The following is a 1,185-nucleotide window of genomic DNA, read 5'->3' as shown; positions in this document are numbered from 1 at the left end:
GGCGCCGGAGCCTCGGAGCTGGCCGCCTCGGGGTCCCTGTCCAACGTGCTCTCGTCCGTGTACGGGGCGCCCTACGCCGCGGCCGCGGCCGCTGCTGCCGCAGCCCAGAGCTACGGCGCCTTCCTCCCCTACGCCGCGGAGCTGCCCATTTTCCCGCAGCTGGTAAGTGCCCGGGGACCGCGGGAGGGGGTGCAGCCCGGGCGCCGGAAGAGGTGAGGGCGAGGGGGGGAGACCGGCAGGCCCGGGCCGGAGGGTGGAGGCGGCGACGGCTGGGCTCACCCGCGCTCTCCCCGCGCGTGTCCCTTCTTTCTCCATGTGCGCACAGGGCGCTCAGTATGAGCTGAAGGACAGCCCCGGGGTGCAGCATCCGGCCGCGGCCGCTGCCTTCCCGCACCCGCACCCCGCTTTCTACCCCTATGGCCAGTACCAGTTCGGAGACCCGTCCCGTCCCAAGAACGCCACGCGGGAGAGCACCAGCACGCTCAAGGCCTGGCTCAACGAGCACCGCAAGAACCCCTACCCCACCAAGGGCGAGAAGATCATGCTGGCCATCATCACCAAGATGACCCTCACCCAGGTGTCCACCTGGTTCGCCAACGCGCGCCGGCGCCTCAAGAAGGAGAACAAGATGACCTGGGCGCCCCGCAGCCGCACGGATGAGGAGGGCAACGCTTATGGGAGTGAGCGCGAGGAGGAGGACGAGGAAGAGGACGAAGAAGACAGCAAACGCGAGCTGGAGCTGGAGGAGGAGGAGCTCGGGGGGGAGGAGGAAGACACGGGGGGCGAGGGCCTGGCCGACGACGACGAAGACGAGGAGATCGATTTGGAGAACTTAGACGGCGCGGCAGCGGGGCCTGAACTGGCCCTGGCCGGGGCGGCGCACCGGGACGGCGACCTGGGCCTGGGACCCATCTCAGACTCCAAGAACAGCGACTCTGACGACAGCTCCGAGGGCCTGCAGGAGCGTCCACTGCCGGTCCTCAGTCTGGCCCCTGCGCCGCCGCCTGTGGCCGCGGCCCCGCGGTCCCCGCCCTCGCCCCCCGCGGGCCTGGACCCCTGTGCGCCGGCCCCCGCGCCCGCCTCCGCGCTCCAGAAGCCCAAGATCTGGTCCCTGGCCGAGACGGCCACTAGCCCCGACAACCCGCGCCGCTCGCCCCCGGGGGCAGGGGGCTCTCCCCCCGGGGC

The 1,185-nt window shown here is 71.8% G+C and overlaps 1 protein-coding gene across 1 annotated transcript in view; it reads left to right on the top strand.

Annotated features, from left to right (window-relative positions):
* The window catches only part of IRX3 (iroquois homeobox 3), a 7,594-nt gene that overhangs the window by 3,150 nt on the left and 3,259 nt on the right, over positions 1 to 1,185 (top strand). The window contains exons 2-3 of the mRNA XM_004693536.1: positions 7 to 162; positions 326 to 1,183. Coding sequence (XP_004693593.1) covers positions 7 to 162; positions 326 to 1,183 — 1,014 coding nt within the window. The remainder of the gene's footprint in view (positions 1 to 6; positions 163 to 325; positions 1,184 to 1,185) is intronic.

This window comes from Condylura cristata, unplaced genomic scaffold, assembly GCF_000260355.1.
Source record: "Condylura cristata isolate star-nosed mole 26May11 unplaced genomic scaffold, ConCri1.0 scaffold00039, whole genome shotgun sequence".
Lineage (NCBI taxonomy): Eukaryota > Metazoa > Chordata > Mammalia > Eulipotyphla > Talpidae > Condylura > Condylura cristata.
The sequence above is the reverse complement of the archived record's forward strand: the minus strand, read 5'-3'. Positions and strand labels throughout refer to the sequence as shown.